The 21,305-nt window shown below is 46.3% G+C and overlaps 6 protein-coding genes across 6 annotated transcripts; 3 read left to right on the forward strand and 3 right to left on the reverse strand.

The window, feature by feature from the left end:
* Positions 1 to 108: 108 nt before the first annotated feature.
* EV420DRAFT_1561269 (multidrug resistance-associated ABC transporter) lies at positions 109 to 6,813 on the reverse strand. Its single transcript, XM_060473849.1, has 32 exons — positions 6,089 to 6,813; positions 6,062 to 6,063; positions 5,952 to 6,029; positions 5,811 to 5,902; positions 5,650 to 5,763; positions 5,327 to 5,601; positions 5,170 to 5,273; positions 5,081 to 5,120; positions 4,991 to 5,030; positions 4,784 to 4,937; positions 4,641 to 4,731; positions 4,466 to 4,587; positions 4,385 to 4,410; positions 4,286 to 4,331; positions 3,891 to 4,237; positions 3,817 to 3,835; positions 3,466 to 3,761; positions 3,341 to 3,410; positions 3,220 to 3,288; positions 2,843 to 3,162; positions 2,706 to 2,787; positions 2,359 to 2,654; positions 2,125 to 2,301; positions 1,844 to 2,078; positions 1,739 to 1,796; positions 1,683 to 1,690; positions 1,507 to 1,633; positions 1,436 to 1,454; positions 1,039 to 1,384; positions 930 to 993; positions 483 to 881; positions 109 to 435 (listed from the first exon to the last, which is right to left on the reverse strand). The coding sequence occupies exons 1-32, from the start codon at positions 6,750 to 6,752 to the stop codon at positions 224 to 226; spliced, it is 4,992 nt and encodes a 1,663-aa protein (XP_060327513.1). The 5' UTR covers positions 6,753 to 6,813; the 3' UTR covers positions 109 to 223.
* A 73-nt stretch (positions 6,814 to 6,886) lies between these two features.
* On the reverse strand, positions 6,887 to 7,854 carry EV420DRAFT_1561274 (uncharacterized protein; the record flags this gene model as incomplete). Its single annotated transcript, XM_060473850.1, has 5 exons — positions 6,887 to 7,297; positions 7,331 to 7,408; positions 7,438 to 7,490; positions 7,576 to 7,663; positions 7,716 to 7,854. Coding segments are annotated over 5 exons (579 nt in total), but the record flags the coding sequence as incomplete, so codon positions are not given.
* A 1,243-nt stretch (positions 7,855 to 9,097) lies between these two features.
* Positions 9,098 to 11,492, forward strand: EV420DRAFT_1561277 (peptidase C14, caspase domain-containing protein). The gene is given in 17 exon segments (XM_060473851.1): positions 9,098 to 9,307; positions 9,358 to 9,455; positions 9,514 to 9,574; positions 9,627 to 9,687; positions 9,698 to 9,699; positions 9,745 to 9,782; positions 9,837 to 9,887; positions 9,948 to 9,984; positions 10,044 to 10,142; positions 10,198 to 10,239; positions 10,291 to 10,457; positions 10,504 to 10,575; positions 10,637 to 10,655; positions 10,711 to 10,756; positions 10,811 to 10,958; positions 11,017 to 11,040; positions 11,097 to 11,492. The coding sequence occupies 17 exon segments, from the start codon at positions 9,148 to 9,150 to the stop codon at positions 11,124 to 11,126; spliced, it is 1,155 nt and encodes a 384-aa protein (XP_060327515.1). The 5' UTR covers positions 9,098 to 9,147; the 3' UTR covers positions 11,127 to 11,492.
* Positions 11,493 to 11,705: 213 nt separating this feature from the next.
* Positions 11,706 to 13,809, forward strand: EV420DRAFT_1482584 (caspase domain-containing protein; the record flags this gene model as incomplete). The annotated part of the gene is made up of 16 exons (XM_060469913.1): positions 11,706 to 12,020; positions 12,086 to 12,146; positions 12,207 to 12,269; positions 12,321 to 12,358; positions 12,412 to 12,557; positions 12,659 to 12,738; positions 12,796 to 12,846; positions 12,905 to 12,967; positions 13,016 to 13,080; positions 13,137 to 13,205; positions 13,277 to 13,295; positions 13,362 to 13,407; positions 13,484 to 13,564; positions 13,628 to 13,652; positions 13,703 to 13,726; positions 13,780 to 13,809. 16 exons carry the CDS (start codon positions 11,706 to 11,708, stop codon positions 13,807 to 13,809), a joined length of 1,176 nt encoding a protein of 391 aa, XP_060327516.1.
* Positions 13,810 to 15,993: 2,184 nt separating this feature from the next.
* Positions 15,994 to 19,409, forward strand: EV420DRAFT_1561305 (fungal-specific transcription factor domain-containing protein). Its single transcript, XM_060473852.1, has 17 exons — positions 15,994 to 16,117; positions 16,177 to 16,182; positions 16,241 to 16,323; positions 16,378 to 16,397; positions 16,455 to 16,505; positions 16,560 to 16,614; positions 16,662 to 16,961; positions 17,017 to 17,373; positions 17,425 to 17,588; positions 17,644 to 17,712; positions 17,769 to 18,046; positions 18,093 to 18,316; positions 18,371 to 18,504; positions 18,559 to 18,582; positions 18,636 to 18,787; positions 18,848 to 19,014; positions 19,069 to 19,409. The coding sequence occupies exons 1-16, from the start codon at positions 16,048 to 16,050 to the stop codon at positions 19,012 to 19,014; spliced, it is 2,154 nt and encodes a 717-aa protein (XP_060327517.1). The 5' UTR covers positions 15,994 to 16,047; the 3' UTR covers positions 19,069 to 19,409.
* Positions 19,410 to 19,484: 75 nt separating this feature from the next.
* On the reverse strand, positions 19,485 to 20,988 carry EV420DRAFT_1561310 (uncharacterized protein). The gene is made up of 5 exons (XM_060473853.1): positions 20,915 to 20,988; positions 20,592 to 20,864; positions 20,236 to 20,544; positions 20,114 to 20,188; positions 19,485 to 20,064 (listed from the first exon to the last, which is right to left on the reverse strand). The coding sequence occupies exons 1-5, from the start codon at positions 20,933 to 20,935 to the stop codon at positions 19,510 to 19,512; spliced, it is 1,233 nt and encodes a 410-aa protein (XP_060327518.1). The 5' UTR covers positions 20,936 to 20,988; the 3' UTR covers positions 19,485 to 19,509.
* Between the last annotated feature and the right edge of the window lie 317 nt (positions 20,989 to 21,305).

Below are 21,305 nucleotides of genomic sequence, written 5' to 3' on the forward strand. Positions count from 1 at the left end.
TATTTGATATTATGCCTAAATCTGTCCGTCTATTCAATATAATTTGAAACAAATTACCCAAAAACCCATGTTTGGTAGCATATTTTGCGCAATTTCTTTTTCAAAACTGGAAAACTCAAAAACTCAAAGTTCAGCGCTCAGCTACGATGTCTTTGTTCTATCTGTCAGTTATATTACAAGTTTCGCATTCTCGTTCTGTAAATGACTACAGAGAATCACCCATTTAAAGAGTCTTTCCAGATGCCTCATCACGTTCAGCTTTTGCTTTTGCTGATGCCTGTAGCTCGCTGAAGCTACCAGATTTCATACACATGTTCCTGAATATCCCATCCTCTTTCTGTATCAAGCGTAGCGGCGTATCGAATTCAGCTATCTTCCCCTTGTCAAGGATGATAAGACGGTCGTAATCAATCACAGTCCGGAGTCGATGCGCCACTGTGAATGGTCAGAAGACAGAATCTCACAAAGGTTATTACTCTTACCCGTCAACAGTAATGATTGCGTGAACTCTTCCCGAATCGTCGTCTGGATCTTTGCATCTGTGGCAAAGTCGATGCTGCTTGTAGCCTCATCCAGAACAATGATTGAGCTGCGTCGGAGCAACGCTCTCGCCATGGCGATCAGCTGCCTTTGTCCCTGAGAAAAGTTGGTACCTCCTGGGGAAACCTTTGTATCCAAAGACACGGTGGTTTTAGCATCGACATCAGTAGATGTAGCTGATACTGAATCCGTGGTGTCTTCGTGGACAGACGCTGGACGAGACGCCGCAGGCGTCGACAGTTCTGAAGGAGCACGAGAAGTGCGCCGCGAAGGGAACTGGCTCTGTGAGATCATCTGTACACGGTACAGAGCTTCCATGCATTCCGCATCGTCATGCTCATCTGCGCTATTGTTTAGACACGTAATCAATAATACAGAGCAGACAATACCAAAGGGATCCAGGTTATCTCTAAGCGTGCCAGAGAAGAGGGTCGCATCTTGTGGGATGAAAGTCTTCTAGGGCGTCAGAACGTGCCTTAGGACCAGGGGAAGACTTACTAGTCGCGACCGAAGATCGTGGATACCAATTGTCGATGTATCAATCCCATCGATGAGAATACGCCCTTCCGTCGGATCTACGAAGCGCAGAATACTCATAGCCAAGGTCGACTTTCCTGACCCGGTCCGACCGAGAAGACCGATCCTTTCCCCTGCTTTCAAAGTGAAAGATATGTCTTGCAGAACCGCAGGTAACTCAGGAGAGTACTTGACGACCAGATTCTCGACTGCGATTAGACTGTCATTCTCTGAGCTTGACGGCCAGTATGCAGGTGGCCGATGAGACTCGATGACAGCGGGCGGTTCCTGGGGCAGCTCTAGGTACTCTACAACTCGCTCTACCGAGCTGCAGTTGATGATTAGCCAATGATGTTTCCTCAAAAGCAGTTGGGCTTACTTGAGATCCAGTTCCAGACCTAGAAATATATAATTAGACTCTATTCAAGCTGATAATTCACGCGAACATACCGGTCCAAAATCGGCATGCCCAGTATACCGATGAAGTGAAGCTGAGAGCACTGGTGATACAAAGACCCGCAAGACCCGCAGAGTTGTCGAGGCTCGATATCGAGAATAGAGCGGTAACGAAGACGGCCTTGAATTCAATCAGCAACAAAGGTCACGGACATTCGCAAAGGACTAACAGCAGCACCTGTTGAATGATCAGCAAACAGAAGGCCTCGAATCGTGATAAACTTACCCAGAGCATCAAAGTTCAACAGGAGCCACCGGTTTGTCATCCAGAAACCATACCACATCTAAATAACATAAGCCCCCATCCATTCGGCAAGAGGAAGTACAATACCTTTGTGGTCGTATCTATCTTTTTGTGGAGGTTGTCCAAAAACCTCTTTTCTGATGAGAACGCTCGAACGGTAACAATACCTTCCAACAACTCTCCAAAGTCGGAAAAAATGGGCGAGCGAGTATTAGACTCCATTCGGCGAAGGTCACGGCCAGTATTTAAGTAACCAAGGGCGAGCTCTCGATATATGAAGCCGATGAGTGCAGCCGGGACCAGGAATACGGGAAAGACGACCCTGTCTATCAATTAGACGCATTGTCAACCATCAAAGAACGACATACGCCACAGTCAGAATTGACGCAAAGAAACTAGCAAGCGATGAATTCACAGCTTGCATGGATCCAGCCAAGGACGAGTCGATGGTCTCGATATCCTTGCCGAAGCGGTTCAGCATACGCCCCTGTGGAGTGGTATCATGGAATCTAAACGTTGCCCGAACAACAGTGACAAGAAGTTGCCTGAAAGAGAAGGTCAGCACGTTCTGCCCGATACAAAGAAGTGAAATTAATCCGTACTTGAAGAGAATACGTGACGCTCTGAGAGCTCCCGTAAACTGAGCCGTCGTTGACATAACGCTCACAAGCGCGCCTCCAATGCCAATTGCAGCATAAACACCAACGTAGAACAAGGGGTGTTCCCGAGCGTCAGGAAGGTTAGGACGAGCGAAGCTCACTAAAGTAGGCGTGTTATGGAAGTTATGAATATGGGACTGAATATGACCGTCGAAAACAATTTCATGTTCCGGGGCGGAGAAAGCTCTGTTACTATAGAACATCGACGTCCGGAAATCGCCATAAGCTTCTCCCCATGCCTGAGAATGATGCAATGAGAGCACGTGCCGTAACTACAAAAGGTAGCATACCTTGATCCAGAGCTTCTCAGAGATACCCAGAAGTTGATTAACGGCTACAAAGAATAAAAGGAGGGCCCAAATCCAATACGAGCTGTGCAAAGGGATTATCAAGATCTATACTCCACCTCCAAAACAATAATACATACGACGCCTTTAGATAGCTCTTGTAGATGCTCCACTTGACGCCACCCGTTTCGCGATGCTCGTCTTTGATGAGTTTCCGAGGTTTCTTCGCCTCGACGTCAGCGGGTTTGTCAGTAATAGCCTCTACCGTGTCTTCCGAGGAATGTTCGGCCTCTATTTTCTCCTCGTGAGCCTCAAGCGCCGCCTCCTGCGTTATCTCATCCAATAGTCCTTGCGCACGGAGGTCCTTGACAGTACCCTTTGCATCGATACGCCCATCAAGCATGCGAACCAAGTAATGAGTTCCCGGAAGAACCAGTTCAACGTGATGGGTAACCAGGACCTGCACGTACGTTCACTAAGTAATCCCATAAGTGATCCATTAATGCGAGGAACTTACAACTGTTCTGTTGGCCAAAAGGGGCCCAAGAAGGAGACGCTCGTATAAGAATCTTGAAGTGTGACTATCCTGTTACACAATTCTCAGCCCTGCTGTTCCCTCCTATTTTTGATGAACATACCACAGCGCTCAAAGGGTCATCGAGAAGAACGTATTTAGTACGGGCGTAAACGGCACGGGCAAGAGCAACCCTGTACGGTGAAAATTTTCAGTATACACACGTTTGAATACTCTGAAACGCCTTACCGAGCCTTCTGTCCACCACTTAGACTGACACCGCGAGCACCAATTTCAGTAGCGTCACCATCTTCAAGCATAGCCAAGTCGGGTTTCAAAGCGCAACACTCTATTACGGCTTCGTACCGTTCTTCGTCTAGCGGGTAACCAAACAGGATGTTATCCTTGATGGACTGATGCCGTAGCCATGGCGCCTGAGCAGCGTAAGAGATTGCGTGCATGTTTCCGTGTTCATCGATTCTCGATCTGTCCTTCGCCATGACAATACGACCACTGAGGAGCGTCATTTCGCCAAGGACAGCCATCTGTGCATATACTCAGTCAGGTGATAGTCGGTAGGAGCATATAATGATAGCTTACAAGCAAGGCCGTCTTACCACTGGAATAGAAGAAACAATAAGCAAACGACGATGACAGAAGGAGCAAACACTTGCCTAGCCGTGGGGCCTGTGATAATGCTAAGTTCGCCCTCAGGAAACAACACCGAAATATCACGAAGCTCAAATTTATGATCAAGAGGTTCGTCCTCAATGGTTGTCTCGGCTTGGATGTCAACAGTTTCTGTAGAAGACGCCGTCGAAAGTTTGTTATGGTGACCGGCCTCGTCTTCTTTGGGTTTCTCAACTTCATTCCATTTCAATGAAGCGTTCTCGAGACCTAACCCTTCTTCATCAGGACCAAGGAGGAGAGGCTCTGAAAGATCTTTCTTCAGCGACGAGACCTGATCCGTCACCTCCTCTTCCTGGAGGTAAACTTCGATTCGTTTAAGGGCGACGCCGGTCTGAACGCAATTTCAGCGAGAAGTCATACCAAGTCCAATGTGACATACCTGGAGAACCTGGACGATCCACATCGGTATGATATTGAGTGGTCCCCTAAGCACTCATTATTAGCAACAATGAGAATTGAAGTTGACACAAATACAAACCGGATCATGGCAAACAGCGAGATGGCCTAAGTGACACGTCAAATAAGGAGCAAAAAAACAAGATAGAGGGTGCATGCATACCGTAAAGGCAGTACTTATGGTCAATTCATTGCCCTGAACGACATACGCGAAGAAAGCGAGGATGGATACCAAAATGGGGGCAGTGGTCCACAAGACATAGAACATTATCCAGTTGATCCTGCCTATCGATGTCACTTAGTAAGTCCCAGCCCAATCATGTTGACAGATGACTTACTTTTAATCAACCACTTCAGCTCCTTGCCCCTGGCCTCCATTGCTCGGTCAATCCATCGGTCTTCCCAAGCAAAAAACTTGATGAATTTGACCTGAATGTCAACGCGTAAGCGTCAAGCACGATGAACAAGGAGACGAGCTCACAGCTCCGATGAGTTCATTGAGGACGCCCATCCGCTTATCTTTTTCAGCCATGTAACCTTTTTGGATGCGTATGCTTCTCTTGGAGAGGTAGCTGTTCAGAGGCCACCCGGCGAGCAGAACGACAAAGCCCGCAAAAGCAGACCATCCCAGTAGCCTGGAAAATAGAATTAGGCGACTGCGTGCATGAGTAACGATAATGAGACTGACTGGTATAGGAAGATTCCGCCGATAATGATTTCAAGGGGAGCTATTATCTTGGTGAACACAGGACTCTGAAACTTGATAGGTTATATTTACCTCCGTATATATAGTACGCTCCGGTGACCATGTTTGAGATCTAGGCCCGATGTTAGGAAGTGTGTGAAGAGGAAAAAAAACCAGTTGACCCTATTAGCATCGCCAGCCATCAGGTTGACGATTTTACCGACATCAGCACCAGCTTTGGGATCATCACCTTTATCGTCTTCCTTTGCCTTGGCTTTCCCTTTGTCTGGAAAGGCGAGCGTTATGGTCGGGCAACCAAAAAAGCGCAAAAAAATTTACCTGTTCCATTCGCAGTAGTAGTGTCCTTGTCGTCGGCGGTTTTACCCTTATCCGCATCAACAATACCCGAGAAGTCCTTTCGCTTCAAAGCCTTGTCATAGATTGCTGCCATAAGCTCTGATCTAATCCTTGTGGCTGCTCGTCGGCCGAACCATAGATGCTGCAAATCCAATTCTGCCCTAGCGACAGATATTATAAACATCAAAGACGCGTAAATGTACGCATTGGTGCGTTGTTCTGGCGTAGAGTCGCGATCGATAGAAGCCAGGATTCGGCTACAAAACAGTTAAATGACATTCCGGGAAACAGACTTGGGTGCGTACTTGAGGAAGAATGGTGTTGTGTAATTGAAGATCACGCTGAGGATCGTGAAAAGGGCATCGAGTATGATGTCCAACGAGTTAGATGCCCAGATCTTGCGAAGGAGGGAGGAGCGACTGGACCCTGATGAGATACGAAAACACATACGCGAATAAAGACGTACATGACACTGCTGAACTTGATAAATAAGGGGCGAGACTGAAATGATGGGCTGAGGTTCCAGACGTCAATGTCGTTCAAAGTATTGTATCTACCCTACGCGGTCGTAAGTCGTGAGTCGCTTCGAGATAGTAAAGATACATACGTTCTTGACCAGTGGATAGACCCAAGAGAATGTAAGCCATTCAAAGAGCGTCGCATAGTCCTCCGGACTGACAGTGGTTCCCTTCAATTGAACATTGTCAGTATATTTTCCCAATTATCACGGGATCAATAAACACACAATGGACTTTTTATCAACCTGTCTGCTTGGCAAGTCAAGCGGCATGTTCACAACGACCCCAAGGACCACCAAGATGATTACTAAGTTTATCGAATATGCCAAAATGAGCGTTGCGGGTGGTAAAGGCAGGTCGTAGACTGAGTTTTCGTATAAAGCACCACCTAGCAGCATGATTCCGCTGAGAAGATGGACGATATACAGGGCGAACAAATCGAATGGTGGGGTAGGAGAAGGGCGTGCGACCGGCACCACGACCGTGTAGAGCCACGTCAGCGCTATCAAGAGCGGCTGAATACCTGTCCAAGCATCTTGTGGGTGCGTAGCAAGACGATAAGAACCATTTCCTAGCCATGATAGCGCCTCCACGAGCCCGAGCAACGCGAAAACGACGGTCCGCCATAAAGGGACGACATACTCAACCTCAACCTCCCCTCCTGGCCCCTTTTCATCCAGGTCAAGGACTTCTGCCTCATGGAGAGGTAAAAAAGTCTGCAGCGGCGCTTTGATGCTGTCGATAAACGGTCGGAGTTTTGCTGGCACCTTAACAGGAATAGCGAATATGCAGAACGCGACGACGAATACTGTTGGTACTAGTGCTGACCAGGAGCCTCGAATGCAGGCATCCTGTAGATCCAAAGGACCGGAATCTCTGCAGAGACCCATATCCTGGACGCTGTGGACGATGATGGTGGAAAAAAAGGAAGGTCATCATACGAAAGTAAAGGGTCCCCCGGACACAGCCACACAACCCGCGCGGTCACCTTATTTTGTCAACAAGCTTGACTAATTGAAATTGAGCAATTTGAGCTCCCTCTGCGCAAATATGCTATTGGTAGAATTTTTGTTCCAAGCCTTTTAGCGACAGAACGGTATTTTACGAGCTTGTGGCTGAGTATCTCTTGAAAATATTTCTCGTGACTTTATTTGCTCTGTATCCCACTTTGAATTCCGTTTCCTGAATAAAAGACGATTCAGAACGTATATACTTCACTTCCTGTCTGGGAACGTTAGCTTGGCGACAGCAATCTCATCCATAGTAATACCCATTATTTCGTACCATTTGTCCGCTTCCGAGTCCTCGACATGCTCAGAAGCTTCAAGACTTCGCAAAACTTTTGAGTGTCCGACAAACAACCTTGTGTGGCGCAGGGACATACTTCCATGCACCCTTCTTGCATTCTGGGGACAGTATGGCATCCCTATGACACCTGCTACGCTATTGTAGTCTCCCCTAGGCAGACTCTTAATCTCTTGACAGGCAAGCAGTCGAGATTTAACGCTATTGAGGTTTTGTCCTTGACTCGATAACGTCCGTACGTCTTCCGGCATGGCATTTAATTACCGTTACCAACCGAGATTGTCCGTACGGTATCGTGCGCGAACATGAGAGAGAGAGAGGAGCTGTCCCTTTGTCTTTTTAGCGTCGCTAGGACAAAGTGACCTTATTTTTAGAGACCTTCAGCCCGGCTAAGGACGATAAACGCACGAGAACAGCAACAGTATCCAGGAGATTATATTCCTTGACACCGTCTTTAAGCTTCCTATTGCAAGTCCGTCGTTCGGTATGAAGGTCCCTGCCAGTTGTATTCATGATTTCGCTAGCAGGCTGTATCCAAAGGAACCTACAGTGCACCCAGGATGTCTTTCTTCTGCACAAAGGCAGGGGGTGGCGCAATTCAATGCTATGAGAGACGCTTGGCGTCCACGTAGATAATGACACCAGGCAGTCCGATACCTGAAGGAAAGAGATTGGCAATGGAGACAAAGCTAGAGCGACGATGATGAAAGCGGTGATTGCCGTTTTTGGGGTCAGTGATCGTTGATGTAGCCACGTGCACGACAATTTCCGCGGATCTCCCCGAGGAGTCATCGTCACCGCCTCGAACAATTTTCTTAGGACCATCTCTCGAAGCCGGATACTAGTACTTCGACTTATTTGAACATCTTTTTTCGCATCTCTCAAGCTCTGCTTAGCCCGGAATGACTCCAAGACCTAATCGGCAAAATGCAGATAAGTAATCGAGACCCAATCGAGACCGACCGCACTGGCTTCCAAAGACTTCCCTGACCGTGTGATCTTCGACTGAGAGACGAAAAAAACGTTCCTCCGTTATGCTCGGGAAACCATTTCCTAGGTCGCTCGAAAGCACCGGAGAACATGCCAAATGGAAAGAGCTTTACTCTTGAAGGAGATCGTTAACAGTATCGCCAATATACAGGGTTCAAGCGGTTTCGTGCGTCAAGCGTAACTGAATTTTACATCTTTCATGAAATGGGGAGGTTAGGTCAGTCGGGTATCTGTTCCTTGAGTAACTGACGAATTCGTAGGCATCTCCCCAAACTTGAATTCTCACCTTTGATAACCATCAACAAGATATTTTCTTCTAAACCAGTGTCGAAACTTCTTAAGATGTAAGGGGGGTATCGATGAAACAATGAAACCCTCTATCCATCAAGGGTACAAGTCCAGCGTACAATCCAGTGCTCCATCCAACCAGGCACCTTATTCAAACGAATGTTTCAATGACCGAGATAGCCCGATTTCCCTAGCTTAAAATAGGGACGGTATTGTTTCAACTTAATCATTCCCATCCCCACTCCATTGCCGACTCGAAAATCCTATCCATTCATGATCCACGGCGGTCCATCAAAATCTCAAGACCAGTGCGTCTGATAATCAATCAGTGGTATATTAGATCCTTTACAGGCAAGCGCTGTCGCCCGGGTCCAGTTTCTGACGGTTCCGAGTGGTGTTCAAGCGTACTCCCATACTTTTGCAGACATTACTAGTTGTATCAATGGCAAACGAATCATTCACGTTGCACAGACTCTAGCCATGGGATGGTGAGGGACACCGGTACCTGGCAGCACCAAGTCGGGCGCTTGGTAGGCGCTCTTCAGGTTTGAACCTAACTATAACTCGTATTCAGTTCCCGTGATGGCACCGCCGCGCCCATTGCATCTGTATAAAAACTCCAGGGCGCTGTACCGTATTTTCCTCGCAACCCACATCTTGCTCGCTTATCTTTCTCTCAGCGCTGCACTCATACTTTCCGACATGGATGAACTATCATTGACAACTATCCAAGAAACTGCGCTAGGAACTTCGCCTCAAAAAAAGGCTCTAATTGTCGCCATTGGGAAGACGTCCAGCCCAGGATTGGCAGAATTACGGTGTCCACATCGCGACGCGATAAATATTAGCCAGCTACTAATCGGTAAGCAAAGGCTACTGTTCTTATATAAGCACCTACTCAATCCATCGTAGACGTCTATGGCTACAAGGCCGAGAACGTAGTCACGCTTTTGGACTCGAGCGACGGCGATTCGCGTCGCAAATTCAAACAGCCGACTCGGAAAAACCTGGTGAGCCTGTTACTCATGCTTGTAATACTAAAGCACCGTTTTAAACGAATCTTATCAGATATCACATATGAAAGTCTTGACACATGATGCCCAACCAGGAGATCGATTCTTCTTCTACTGTGAGTATTAACTTGGCGCCGTTCTCGAGATGGCGCAATTGAACACTTGTAGTTTCGGGGCATAGTACGCAACAGAATAATGAGTCTGGTACCGAAGAAGATGGACAGGATGAGTGTAAGCCTATTAGACATACACTCTCAGTCAACTCATGACGCGGATATCCCATCAGATTTGGTAACCAAGAGTGGATCCTGTATCCGAGATAACGTAGGCCACTCAGACGCACTCGTATCTCTTTGGATGTTCAACATAAATTTCCAGGATCTTCGAAAATACCTTGTAGAACCCCTCCCTGCCGGTTGCCAACTCACGGTACAGCTCGTGTCTTTTCCTTTGTCGACAAAAACATGTGCTGATTTCTCTGTCATTCAGGCTGTTCTGGATACATGTCATTCTGGATCCTTATTAGGTTAGCTTTGCCTCTTTTCTAGTCTCTCCCTTTTCTTACTAAGGGTATGGCTGAATCAGACTTACCACACTACCGTTGTAATCGCGTTTTTGGCCGACGCAGATCCGAATCGTGGTGGAAAGTTCTCACAAACGAATCAGATGGGCCTAGTGAACCGGGTGAGCATTGTAATATTTGAGGCGCTTTGGTGGTATGCTGACACGCACTTGTCAGAAGATGATATATCTAATTCTCAACGTGAAATTGAACTCCAAGGTGAGAAATCCTATTCGTTATATAACGTCAATCTTATCGAAATATACCAAGCCTTGATCGACAAAATCGACGCTAACGAGGAGGAATCTGATACTGACACCGATTCTGACGAATACATATTCAATGTCAGGGGCAAGATGTGCCTCTCTCCGGATACGGACAGATTCTGTTCTGGATTTTGTAAAGCCTCTTGTGAGTCTCCAAAAGGAGCGAACGTGGTAGGTGTATCTTGACTTTTCCCGCATGACGCTTACATGCGTTTAGGTGTGCCTTTCTTCATGCAAGGATAGTCAGTCCACTTTGGAAATCAAAGGCAAAGGATATTCGATGACCAATGTACGTAGTTTGTGACAGTGGTTTTTACGGGGAAGGTCTAAATCCAGGCATCCTAATCCAGGTCTTGATCGAATATTGTAGTACGTTCCCATGTCATGCTAGGACGTCTGGCAGATAGACTGACCTATGTCGCAGGACGCCAACCTCATCCTACGTTAAAGGAGCTCATGCTGCACGTCATGTGAGTATCTTATCGTTTTACACTCTTGACTCACAAGGTAACAGTTTTTGACAGACAAGAAACTCGGAAGATGACAACCGGCCAACGGCAGACTTACGCAAAAGAGGTGAAGGCGTGGTGTCAAAAGCACGGACCCATCCCGCCGTCGCATTCACCGGCAATCAAGGAGTATTTGGATAAGAACATGAAGCAGGATCCACAGGTATGCCTAATTCCTGTATCATCCCTCTTGTTAATCATAACATCGATGGATTTAAAAGCTCTTCAGTGATCCTAATCCAGTAGTACGAACTGCCTTTCGTGGGTGCATGACATTTACTAACATTAATTCATACTTTAGGACATGGAAAAAGTCTGTTGGGCTCCTTGAAAAATTTCAAGTGTCTCGTTTTGATGGCATGAGCATCATATTACTGAAAGATCCTTAGTGTAAATGCACTCGCGCTTTTATATGTGCGGTTAATGTCGATCTATAATGATTAATAAAATATATAGACACTTTGCTGTGACGGGGAAAGGCGCGGAACAGGTCTAGACCATTTTATGATGATGGTGATGATAATGGCTACTAAATAATCGGTGACAGCAGTTCAACAGCAGTTAATTGGTGTCAATTAGTGGCAGTACGCAATGTAGAGTTAGAATCGCAGGGCTGTTCTCAAACGAAGTGAATGGCAAGAATGGGTTACATCTGTGGCAAACGCGACATGGGGACTAACTACGAAATATACAGCTACCACATAGAAAATGAGCAGCTGCTAGTGAAAATACACATTTCGAATGTTTTTACAATAACCCGAAATTTTGGCCGTTGCGAGATCCCATCGAGCCTCACAGGCCATAACAGACGCTTGCCGGCGGACTTTCGATCAGCACTGCCATTGATAGACGTACTTTAAAACTGAATTCGCAGGTTGTCTCTTTCCCTCCCCCCCTTCTATCGAACCTTATGGATGAAGTACAGCTCCCCAAACTCGAGACTCCAAAGACTAAGCTCAATGTCAGCAAAAACTTAGCGCCCAAAAGAAAGGCTCTGATTGTTGCCATCAAAAGCTCGTCGGTCCCGGAGCTATTAGAGCTACAGAATCCGCATCGTGACGCGCAGAGGATCAAGGAACTACTCACGAGTAAACCCTATTACATTTTTTTCGTATGCACGTCAGCTCAACCTCTTCTAGGCGTCTATCATTACACGGACGTGACTATGCTGTTGGATGAGATCGACCCAAGTAAAGGTGCAACCCAGCCGACTAGCACAAACCTGGTGAATATTGCATATATCCGAGGATTTTACCATCCTTGAGCTCACTTAAATTCCAATCGTCGCAGATTCAACACATGAGGCAATTGGCCCAAGATGTCCAGTCGGGGGACCATTTGTTCTTCTACTGTAGGTCTCCGCCTTTTCTTGTTTCTTGAGCGTGGTTAAATACTGAATGTTGTGTACCAGTTTCTGGCCATGCTGGCCAGCGAAAGAACCACTGTGGTAGTGAAGAAGATGGTAAGGACGAATGTAGGTCCTTTGATCACAATAGTAAGTTCCTGTCGTTCATGACAAATCTAGTTATATATACCAAGAGCGGTAGCTGCATCTCGGATAATGTATGTTTTTCCCTGTGCTGAGTCGTCTCCCTATCTTCAATCTTAATAACCAGATCCTTCGAAAACACCTTATCGGAAATCTCCCTGGGGGGTGCCATCTCACGGTAAAGTTACTCTCACAACTCTGCGTCGATAGTAAAGCCCACTCGTCTATTTGCCCAAGGTTGTTCTGGATGCCTGTCACTCAGGCACTTGCTGGGTATGTAATCTTTCATGATTCTATCTTTTGCTGCAGGGGGAAACGCTCTTGTTTATAGACTTAACTCATTACCGTTGTAACCGCGTATTGGGTCCGCGGAGATCACATTCATGGGTGGTTGCCCCTACACACACGGCCACCTTGCCCTCCGGAGCACATGTAAAGCGTCGTAATGTAGTCGGTGAGCCTTGGCATGCTATTATTCATTCGGTCAGCCTACTAATGCCCATGTTGCCAGACGATCCAGACATGTTTGGATCTCGACTCACCGAAAACCTGAGGGTCCTAAGTGAGAAATGTTATCATTTATTTTGATAGCGTGTTCATTCTCAACGAGTCATCATCAGACTTGATCAGCGCTGTACTGGAGAAACCAGAACCTAACCTATACAATGATTTCCAAAGCACCGGTAGGCGTATACTGAACGACTCAGATATATGCGAATCTCCACTGTCAGAAATATTCTGTACTGGCTTTTGTAAAACATCTGACTCGGATAAGCCATCGAAAGGAGCAAATGTGGTAGATGAATCGTTACTCCGATTCCGATCTGTACAATGCTGATGTTCTATGAGTAGATTTGTCTCTCGTCATGTAAAGACAATCAGTTAACCTGGGAAACAAACGACGGATGGTCGATGACAAGGGTGAGCAACTTGTTGTGCTCCACGCATGCACTACATAGCACGTAGCTCGCAACTGACACTCTCGCCCTCAGGCATTAATAGAACTATGCGGTATGTCCCCTCATTTAGGTTCTCGTTATGTGACTATCCTAGACAACTAACCCAAACCGGTTACAGAACGCGAATCGCATCCAACGCTAAAAGATCTAATGCTGCACGTCATGTAAGCACATCCTATCTGGGCCAGTCACCTCGGTCTTAACCGTATCCTGGCCTTGCAAATTTAAACTGTTTCATAGACAGGAAACAAGGCAACATTTGCTCAAGATTCACCTTAGAATACAAAGTTATGCGGTAAAGGCTCATGCTTGGTCTCAGAGGTGTGTTAGAGAGGGGAAATCTATTCCCGCTTCAACGGCACAACAAATCCGAGGTTGTCTAAGGCAGGATTACAGACAGGATCCACAGGTTAGCAACTTATCCCTCGTAATCGTCTCTCTCTACTGACATTAATGAAGCTTTCCAGCGAACCTAGTCCGATGGTATGAAATTTCGTTCATTTCCCATAACAATTGCTGATGAAAGGTGTATGTAGGACATGGCGAACGTTCTTTGGGATCCCTAGTAGATAGTATTTCAGTCCTTTTCGTTTTCATTTCTATCTGATTTTCTTCAGCGTGTCGCGTTGCTCCAAACACAACCTCTTTTTAGGCTCTCTAGTCTTTTTCACCTCTTATACGATACCCTTATCCGTTATTATACATTCTTGTGCATACGAACTATCACACTAGACGTGATTTCATCGTTACAACCCACTACCGTCATCGATTGACTTACAAGCATAACTACGGTTAAATGTCGAAAGATTTACACTGGTCTCAGAGATCCCGCTGCGAGACTTAAGGGGCATCAAATCAAACCGCTCGCGTTGAGAAGTAGCCAAGCTCATAGAAGAGATAATGTTAGTAGTAGTTCAGTATAATTTTTCCCAAACCGCTTGAACCACTGGCACTAGCAGAGGAGAACACAGTCAGTACTCACGTGAAATCAAGGTAGGTAGGTGATATTAACTTTAAGTCAGCGTTCATCATGTTGTACGATGACGATGAATGGAAGGAATCATTTATGCACGGGAGAAGCAGCATAGTAGACCCTCGGAACGTATATATACCAATGATACGCATCGAAACCCGTTACCAAGTATCTCCAAGTTATGACGGGTGAAAGACCAATCGTCGAAGAATATGGTAAGAAAAGACATACTCAAGGTATACGTTGTTCCTATTTGGTTTCTCTTGTGCATAATCGATATCGTTGACGATGAACATCCCATTGTTTTATTGGTGCTCAATGGCGCTGATGAGAAGACCTTTGTGTTCCGGTCCTCCGAGAAGCATTTCCTGTTAGAAAGCAAAATTCCAACGTAGAAGACGAGTGTCCTGAAGTGCACAATCAGTAATTTCGGGATGCTCTGCCAGAGAACATACCCTTTCTCCGATCTCTCATAGTTGAGGTGTAACATTCTATGAACATATGCCCGTCGCCGTTCGACCTTGGTAGAAACCTGCAAATTATCGCAATCAATCATTAGCTAAAGATGTCATAAAGGTGGTAGTCTATTTCCATCGAAATCCGCCGCGAAGGAAGCTTTCGTTCCGACGAGCGATATCGCAGGCATTTCTTGGTCTCCGCCAGTCAGTGACATAGAGAAGGGACCGTCAGAAGGCATCAAAGGCAACCCCCTCCCGATAGTCCATTGAGCCAGGGATATCCCCCGTAGACACCAGCTGTATTCGTTAGAATTAGGAGAACGCCAATTTCTTGAAGCTGAACAAGCAGAAGGGATGAAATAACTTATATTTCAACAAAAGACGTTTCCAGCAGTTCGCAGATGATATTGAGAAAGTCGAAGTCAAGAACCGTTTGTACACCCTACCCATCCACAACCAGAACCGGTAAAAAGGAGTGGAATCTTGACATACTACTGGCCAAATGAGTTTTCCCTCAGCTCGATGTTGACATAGTATAAAGAACGTGGCAAGGAGAGACGTAGCGGTTATGGTACGCGAGGAGATCTCTCAAACGGCAATACATTTTCCCATGTCGGGAATCCTGGAATCATTCTGATAGTAAAGGGATATCTCGAAATGGTAAACACCTCACTGAGGTATGAATGAATAATAAAAGGCTGTACCGAAGCAAATCAGGCAGACTGAGTAGACTGCGAATAGCACTGCGTGCATGTACTAAAAAATATGTGAGCTTAAGAGAAACTGTTGAGAAAGAGGCAGATACACGCCCATGAAAATCCTTCTGTATGCCGTTGGTAGTCTCTCGTAGACAGACGACGGTACAAATCTCTGCCAAGAGCGAGGGACGGTCGTCGGCAAGTCGTCGGGGCACTTATCCGGCAATCTCCGAAGAGATGGCAAGGCCGTGTACGGAAGAAGAGATTAATCAGAAAAATCGAAATCATTCCGTAGTGTGGGCGCTCTGCGAAGAATAAAAACGGGGATGATAGCCCGGTCCCGGAATCTGAGTCAGAGGTAGATGATTCAGACGTCGAAAAGTAATAAGTCCGAAGTCGGACTCGGTGACTAAGAGCAGTTCCCAAGCCGACAGTTGTCAGTGCAGGAATGAAAGACAGCAAGAAATTCCTTCCTCTGCTAGGAATGAAGAAGGAATTTTTACTAATACGAGTACTTGCTAGAATATGGATGGATGTAGGAATTTTTTTCTGTACAGCCGTGTACACGTACTTATGTAAGGCAACGGAGAGGCAGTGCCGCGCGGCTGTGCCATCCTACTGGTGGATGCCTCCCAACCATGACCGTCGTTTTTCTATACACCTTTTCCCACCACCATGGACGACGAAGTAACCGTCACAAAGAGGAGAATGACGCGTGCATGCGATAGGTGCCGTGTAAGAAAAAGTAAGCATTTTCTAGACCTTTTTCGTTACTATGCCATTTCTGACGCGCTTGCTTGCTAGTAAAATGTATAACCTGTTCACTTCAAGCTAGATAACAAAGTGGCTGAATCTTTGAAATGTATAGGTTATGACATTGCTGAACAGGGAAACGGCTGCTTGAATTGTATTGTACTTGGTGCAGAGTGCACGTACATGGCTCCTTCGAAGGCTAGTTTTCCTATTACTACAAAAGACTCGAAACTTATCACAGCTCTCGTACAGAGACGGGGTCCAAAGTCCGTGTGTGTTTTTTCTGTCTCAACACTCGTATAAGCAGACACTGATTTCGGTGTTACCAGGCAAGAATCTGCTGTATCTTCAAATTTACCGCGACGAAAATACAATGCTAGGTGCGACAATTGCAAACTAAGTGAATCTATAATATGTAACTGATACCTCATCAGTTACGTGGCAGACTTAGAACGACGTGCCGAACAATTGGAACGTACGCTCAAAGAGGTTCGGAGATATTGCACCTACCCCGCGACCTTTCTCAATCATTATAGCGCAATCCGGATATCATTATACCTGAAGGGACAAAAAGGCATGTACTGGTATCCTCGCAAGGTTCATCCCGACCTGCAAGTCTTATGTCCGAACTGGCTGAACTTGATGATGACTTTACGAGCCTGGACCTTGGGGAAAAAATGAAGAATCTGTCGTTGGAACACGACACGGCCCTCAGCGAGAGATGTTTCGGACCATCAAGTGCTTTAGCGCTTTTCATGAGTGCCCTTTCCGCTAAAAAGAAGTTGACCGGTAGTTTGAATACGATGCAACTTCAAGACTATTCCAATTTATATCATGTGTGTCCTACCTTATCGGCCAATCCCTCTTTCGCTAACCAGACTTGATGACCAGTGGGAACGCGCTACAGCCGAGACCGAAATCATTAAACCTGGTTACGTTTTTCCCGACAGCGACCTTATCACAAGCCTGATCGCCATATATTCCGAAACGATCCATCCAATTCTCCCAATCATGCATAGGCCTACATTCATGAAAGATGTCGCCGACGGGTTACATCTACGGGATGAAAGTTTTGGTGCTACACTACTTTTTGTTTTAGCTGTTGCGTCACGTTACTCTGACGACCCAAGGGTATTGGCCGATCCCAGTTCGAGGCTTTCTGCAGGGTGGAAATTCATCGAGCCAATTCCTGTCTCCAAGAAAGCAATATTGCGTCCTCCCTGCTTATATAACATTCAGGAGACTGTCGTAAGTCTATCTCCTTTCATTTCCTGGTCAAGCTCAGGATGTCTTCGGAAGCTTGCGGTGATATATACCTTGGGAACTTCTGTACCTGAGTTTAGCTGGATGGTGGTTGGACTCGGACTACGCTACGCTGTAGAAATTGGGTTACATCGGAAGAAGCCCAGGGCCAAGGGGCATAAGCTGACAGTCGACGATGAACTCAAGAAACGATCGTTTTGGTATTTCACCATCCTATGTTTGTCCGCAAGATACTGAAAATATTATATACATCAGGGCGCTTGTTACGCTCGATAGACTCATAAGTCTGTATGATGGACGGCCGCTCATGATGCATGAGGAAGAGTACGTCATTTTGGTATATAATATTGCGTCTGCTGAACATAGATATTTTGACACAGTTTCGACTCAGAGCTACCAGTTGAATGCGATGACGAATACTGGGATATCCGTTCAGATGGAGAAGTACGCTTTTGCCAACCGGGCAACAAACCTTCTAAAATCAGTTATTTTAATGCCCAAATACGGTTAAGCGGGATAATGTCGGTTGTCGCGACGAATTTATATTCCATCAAAAAACGCCGAGATCGGTGGGGTCTTACAGGAAAGGATGAACAGCGCATCAATTCTGACATAGATTCTTCCATGAATGCTTGGATGAACTCCATCCCCGACCATTGTATAGTTTCCGTTACGTGTCTAACATTGTGCTGACCGTGTTTTAGTACGTTGGAATCCCGACCGCGACAATACGCTGTTCTTGTATCAATCTGCGGTTCTATACAACACCTACCACATGCTCCAAATATATACACATCGACCTTTTCTATGCCCAGGCTCTTCCTTGTCGACGCCATCTCTTGTTTTATCTACGATAGCGGCCAGATCTTGTTCTCGGATCCTACAGGTTCATATGAAAAGAATCAAGATTATCATACCACACATTCTGGTGAGCTGAACATCTCTGTCTACCTCCCCGTCCATTAATTAGAAGTTGGTTTAGATGGGAGCCTTCATGTCTGGTGCCGTATTGGCTATGAACATCTGGAGTGGGAAACGGGTGGGCCATCCCCCAAAGGCAGAAGACTTAACTGGCTATGAACAGTGCCTAGCCACCTTCATACATGCTTCCGACTCGTACGTGTGTGCGTATTCCGTACTATGAATGGATTGACATTGGTCCTTTGATAGGTGGATGGTCGCGGGTCGTGCATTGTGAGCAGTTGTTTCAAAGTATCACACTGGGGTGACCACAAAGGATTTTCTAGGAAAATGTTCAAGTGCATGGCGTCCTTTGATACTGCCAGTGTTTTAGATGGCACTTCTATCCAAGCTTCGCATCCTCAGGAAAATGCCACTCCCGTACCTGCTCCCATCGGGGACTCGTACTTTACTGTATCTGACGCGTTATATGAGCAAGGTACTTGTACTCTTCCCTCCTTTGGTGTGAATCCTCGTTGACAAAATTCGTCCTCTACAGATCCAGCATACCTGAACGATTATTTACCGACCTACCTACACACAGGCCCGCCCTTAGACCCGACGGAGAACTTACCGAGTTCATCTCAGACGTTATTCGATGTTGCACAATCAGAGATGTGGAGTAGACACCATCAACATGTGGAATTTTGCACCTCCAGGATTTAGGTGAGCCATCGCAGTCTCACGGCCAAAATTTGCTCATAGTGCGTGAACTTGTAGCTTTGCGGCGTGGGACGCATACGTTATCAATATGGGTCTCGACGATGGACACTCATAACGATTTCAAGTTCTGCGGCACCCGCAGCAAGTCGGCGTTCTTTCGAACAATTACTTCGCCCACATCCGAAAGATAACAGCTTGTACACAAATAGAAGATAGAAACGGAATTACAGTCGTTTTTCAGATAGAGTGAATCCGCATGTGCGGGTGGCACGTCCAGTTACAAGGAAATCACGTTGCAGGGGAAACGCTAACCACAATGCTATTCGCAACTTGTTCTTCTACCGAAAGCTCGTGAAAACTTTGTACATAAAGGGGGCGAAGCACGCGTTCAGATCAAGACGTCAAAATAGAAATTCGAATTAACATTTCGAGAGTTATGCAAGTCAAGTACTAGACAACAGCGACGAACTGGTAGTATCCAGTGTCATTCAAACGTAATTATTCCGTATCCGAATCATCGTTCGCAGCGATATCGTCTCTCTCGCGTCCAACAAAATATCCTTTCGCTGACTCCGTGATCATGAAAGGTTTGGAGCAGCCAAAAGTTACAGCGACAAGGTACAAGGACTGTCTATCGTCATCGCCTACAGGGATTTCACTGTCAAAACTGAAGTTGTGCCACGCCACGATGCTCTGTCCAACGGTAAGAACGGCAAGAGCGACTCCGAGCGGTAAGTGTTGCGTGCCGATACATACGATGAAAGCGAAGAAGATCATAACATGGGCAATAGCGACGTCGGCCCAATGGGCAAAGCGGCGGATTCCTTGAGGTGACGCAATGTATCCCGGAAAGAACGCAACGTATTCCAGATGCCGGGGAGAGAGCAAAATAGTTGCACCGACGAGGACACACCAAGGAAGGAAGAGAAGAATTTTCAAAAGAGCTGAAGGAACCGCATTCGGGGAAAAGTCCGGGAATTTCAGTGCAAGAGCTTCGTCGAAGAGATATTCAGTCGAATCAGCAAGGACAGATTCGTTGTTTTCAATAGTAATCTGGGAGATGTTGTGTGAATGCACACAAAGAAAAGTATATGTCACGAACATTTTCGATGGCTTTTTCATCAAGACTTTTGACTATCGTGGTGGACATCGATCTAGCATGCTGGATAAGGAGACCCTGAGATGGAATAAGATTCTAATCGAGCTGAGCACTAGGACACTCACCTCATGGTCCGATCTTAAGGGAATGCTGTGCGTGCTATCTGGCGAAGTCAATGCAATACTGTCCTCGAGGTGCTGATCAGATGGAACCGTTTCCATATCATCTGTAGTGTCAAGCATATCTGCAGGCATTTCCTTAGAACTGGCGACAGTGGAAGAGAAAGCGTTTGACAGGAAGACATCGGTATGAGCGGAGCAGGGCGTTTCTTGAGCAATGATGGCGGACGAGGGTTCCTCCGCCGTATTAATCTCTACGCTGTCCATCGGGAGTATCAGGGTAGGCACTACGCGTTGGTCCTCGAAGATGTTTGTCTGGCCACTTGTAAGTACAGAATCCGCAAGTTCGGCAGAGCACTCGCCTTCGAGCCTTGAACCAAGCCTCTCACAAACTTCTTCGCCTTTGTCACTACCTTTGAAAGTGAACGGGTCTTGGCGGGCGTGTCAACGGTGTCGAACTTCTGGTACCTGTCCGGCCTAGGCGTTTCTTGCAAGTCTAGATCGAATTCGGCGATGAGCCGTTCGTGAAGGCCAGCGAAGGGCTGTATATCCTCGTCTACTGGTGTCGTTAGCCCTGATCCAAAAGGTGATTCGTCTGTTGCCTCCGAGTCGGTACGCTGCATGAAGTGACTGTCCTGCACAAAATGTTAACATTTTATAGTTACAGGACAAGATAAAAACTCGCCATAGGAAAATTTGTCGTCATTATTGGAACAAATGGAGAGCAACTGGAAGTAAAGGAAACAGGCTGAATAGAGGCTGATGGTAATAGTAAAAGATCAAGAATAATGCCGCTAATATTTCGGGGTTGTTCACGATCACGTGCTGACGATGGCGTCATCGGCGCGGGCAATACATAACAATATTATTTAAATTTTATTATTCTCAATCTGGAGGCTAGGGCGAACTTATAGTCTAGAATTTCACGGAGAGAATCTCGCCCAGCCATTTTCCCTTCTCAATCGCCCAGTTCCTCGCTGTCCTCAGGACGTGGAGGTTTTATATATGCTCTAGATATCTTGAGCTACTGATACTTAACCTCAATACTGAATAGACCATGCATATATCCTTGGGCC

Source organism: Desarmillaria tabescens, assembly GCF_030435595.1.
Source record: "Desarmillaria tabescens strain CCBAS 213 chromosome Unknown EV420scaffold_34, whole genome shotgun sequence".
Lineage (NCBI taxonomy): Eukaryota > Fungi > Basidiomycota > Agaricomycetes > Agaricales > Physalacriaceae > Desarmillaria > Desarmillaria tabescens.

Excerpts from the sequence above, each read along its gene's own strand:
- EV420DRAFT_1561277 (XM_060473851.1), top strand. The coding sequence starts at position 9,148 with ATGGATGAACTATCATTGACAACTATCCAAGAAACTGCGCTAGGAACT. Across the intron at positions 9,783-9,836 it reads GATCCTGTATCCGAGATAAC|GATCTTCGAAAATACCTTGT; the intron begins GTAGGCCACTCA and ends ATAAATTTCCAG. Across the intron at positions 10,458-10,503 it reads CTCCAAAAGGAGCGAACGTG|GTGTGCCTTTCTTCATGCAA; the intron begins GTAGGTGTATCT and ends ACATGCGTTTAG.
- EV420DRAFT_1561305 (XM_060473852.1), top strand. The coding sequence starts at position 16,048 with ATGGACGACGAAGTAACCGTCACAAAGAGGAGAATGACGCGTGCATGC. Across the intron at positions 16,324-16,377 it reads CGTACATGGCTCCTTCGAAG|AGACGGGGTCCAAAGTCCGT; the intron begins GCTAGTTTTCCT and ends GCTCTCGTACAG. Across the intron at positions 17,374-17,424 it reads ATAACATTCAGGAGACTGTC|CTTGCGGTGATATATACCTT; the intron begins GTAAGTCTATCT and ends TGTCTTCGGAAG.
- EV420DRAFT_1561310 (XM_060473853.1), bottom strand. The coding sequence starts at position 20,935 with ATGACGACAAATTTTCCTATG. Across the intron at positions 20,865-20,914 it reads TGACGACAAATTTTCCTATG|GACAGTCACTTCATGCAGCG; the intron begins GCGAGTTTTTAT and ends CATTTTGTGCAG. Across the intron at positions 20,545-20,591 it reads GCTTGGTTCAAGGCTCGAAG|ACAAACATCTTCGAGGACCA; the intron begins GCGAGTGCTCTG and ends ACAAGTGGCCAG.
- EV420DRAFT_1561269 (XM_060473849.1), bottom strand. The coding sequence starts at position 6,752 with ATGGGTCTCTGCAGAGATTCCGGTCCTTTGGATCTACAGGATGCCTGC. Across the intron at positions 4,938-4,990 it reads GGCGGAATCTTCCTATACCA|GCTACTGGGATGGTCTGCTT; the intron begins GTCAGTCTCATT and ends TCTATTTTCCAG. Across the intron at positions 3,289-3,340 it reads ATGACCCTTTGAGCGCTGTG|GATAGTCACACTTCAAGATT; the intron begins GTATGTTCATCA and ends ATTGTGTAACAG.